The sequence below is a fragment of the Zingiber officinale genome, chromosome 9B, assembly GCF_018446385.1.
Source record: "Zingiber officinale cultivar Zhangliang chromosome 9B, Zo_v1.1, whole genome shotgun sequence".
NCBI lineage: Eukaryota > Viridiplantae > Streptophyta > Magnoliopsida > Zingiberales > Zingiberaceae > Zingiber > Zingiber officinale.
Genome location: NC_056003.1, coordinates 6,597,277 through 6,599,850, shown reverse-complemented (window position 1 = coordinate 6,599,850; position 2,574 = coordinate 6,597,277). Strand labels below are relative to the sequence as shown.

The 2,574-nt window shown below is 42.4% G+C and overlaps 1 protein-coding gene across 1 annotated transcript; it reads left to right on the top strand.

Annotated features, from left to right (window-relative positions):
* The first annotated feature begins 1,754 nt into the window (after positions 1-1,754).
* Positions 1,755-2,574, top strand: LOC122025736 (transcription factor MYB105-like). The gene is made up of 2 exons (XM_042584603.1): positions 1,755-1,968; positions 2,062-2,574. Exons 1-2 carry the CDS (start codon positions 1,800-1,802, stop codon positions 2,457-2,459), a joined length of 567 nt encoding a protein of 188 aa, XP_042440537.1. The 5' UTR covers positions 1,755-1,799; the 3' UTR covers positions 2,460-2,574.

Sequence of the window (2,574 nt, the reverse complement as noted above, 5' to 3'; positions counted from 1 at the left end):
AGATCTACGGGACTCAGTTCCCCACTTTTCATAGGCATGACTCATAACATAAATCTCACCGGCTCTAGATCCGGTCAAATATCCGAGACTCAACTCTCCACTTCTGATGGGTATAACTCCTAACATAAACCCGACCGACTCACGCTGACCAGACTTCAGCGGGGCTTGGCTCCCCACTTTACATGAGCATGACTCCCAACATAAATCTGACCAGCCCTAGAGCCGGTCGGATCTTCGGGACTCAATTCCTCACTTCTCATAGACATGACTCCTAATATAAACTCGACCGACCCTAGAGTCGGTCTGATCCCCAGGGCTCAGCTCCCCACTCCTAATGGCCATAACTTTCAACATAAATTCAGCCGACCCTAAAGCCGATCGGATCTCTGGAGCTCAGTTCCCCACTTCTTATGGGCATGACTCCTAATATAAATCCGGTCGGCCCTAGCGGTCAGATATCCGGGGCTCAGTTCTCCATTTCTCATGAACATGACTCCCAATATAAATTTGACCGGCCCTATTGTCGGTCTGACTCCTGTTAGGAGATAGCCTTGTCAGGGAATCACACCCATCTGTCAGAGAATAACAGTTACTCATTAGGCAATATTCCTTTGCTCTGATATATACAGGTAGCACAACTTTTCTCTTCCTAGGAGAAGGTGGCTTTATATCCTCTACTACTCGACATATTTTGACATCTGATATTCTCAGACGTCTCACTATTACGGAAGTTATGAGAGTCAGTATAAAAAAGAGATCATTTCCGTTAGCCAACTACACGTGCACAGGTATACACATTCATATTATTATTTTACTGTTCATCTTTTTCTCTATTTTGTTTGGCTACGGTTCTAACTTAAATGTCGGACTACTTGTATTAAAGACCTTTTTCTAGATTCTCACTTTAATATTCCCATTAGCTCTGTCTATGATGTGTATAGATCCGCAACTTTCAATTCTAAGTCTTTCTTTCATTAATATCCCTGCCACCTTACCGATTGTCTATCTACTTAACTGTAACTTTCGGACAAGATGAGCGTTATTATTTTGTTACGATAGGTTCCATACTTCCATTATTTATTGTTTCTTATTAGATATATGTTACTTTTTAGTTGTAGCAGTAGATGCCACCTTTTAGTGCCTTGAGGTTCAAATACGACACACTTCACTCAAGGGAAGGGAGCTTTTGCACGAGTTACATACTCTGTAGAAACTACACAATCAGTGGGTCCTTTCTGTTCAAGAGTACCTCACAAGCATCAAATCTCTCGATAATTAATCGTCTTTTATCCCATAAAACTGTCGGCATAGTTCAAATATGTTCACCAGTGACTTCTCATCCAAGCTCTTCATGCAAACTCGATCCTTTTTACAGTAATTTGCAACTGAATGGGTCCATATGGTTACAATATATAAGCTTGCAAATTTTGTTTCCTTCGGCTTGTTGCAATGTTTCTTTCCATGCACATTGAAAAGTACTCCATTCATTGCTCAGTTCACTGTTGAGTTTTGGACAATAAAAGGGAAACTCAGTGCAAGGACAACTCATGTTGGCTTACTGAAACAGAGTGCCTGAGGTTCATAAAGCAGCAGAAGAACATGGGTCGTGAAGGCTTTGTCAAGTTAATGTCAGGCACACTGTTGAATGGACCATGCATGGCTTTAAAAAATGGATGGCATTTGCATGCATAAATAGATACTAGAGGCTTTATCTAATGACCAAAGACCTTTTCCTTGAGAGATTGCATGTGGAGTCTCATTTTACACAAGCAATTAAAACCCTGTGCAGTGTTATCAGAATGAGTCCTGTTTCCAGTAACAGGTCAGATGAATGTGGCCATGAGGCCAAGTTTTGTGCTAGTAGAGGTCATTGGAAGCTTCAGGAAGACTGCAGGCTAAGAGAACTGGTGGCAATCCATGGCCCTCAGAATTGGAATCTCATAGCTGCAGAGATGCAAGGAAGGTCTGGTAAGTGACGTTTAAACTACACAATACAAACTTTGTAGATTACATGAATCTTATTCTGCCATGTCATTGAATCACATTTCGTATTCAATTAAGGGAAGAGCTGCAGGTTGAGATGGTTCAATCAGCTCAATCCGAGCATCGACCGATCCACATTCAGCGAGAAGGAGGACGAGAAGCTACTGGCTGCTCAGAAACTGTACGGGAACAAATGGTCTATGATCGCCGGTCTCTTCCCCGGCCGGACCGACAACATGGTCAAGAACCACTGGCATGTGCTCATGGCGAAGAAGTGGAGAGAGGAGCAGGCTGATGGTTACAGGAAAAGGAGGCTCAGACAATTTGGTGTTCAGAGAAGGATTGGAGCAGCCACCATTAGAGGCTATGCTTCATGCACCGAGGCATCATCAGTCAAAGAAAATGGAGAGAGCAGCTGCTTTGAGACTAATGCATCACCTTCGTTCATAGATTTTCTTGGCGTAGGAGACACTTGAAAGATGAGAGAATTATGGAATTTGTACTCTGTAATATAATGGGTCTCATTGTGTCGGGGAAACAGTAAGAACTTGATCATTTCGTTGATAAAATTGAAAGGTTGCAGGAAAATAA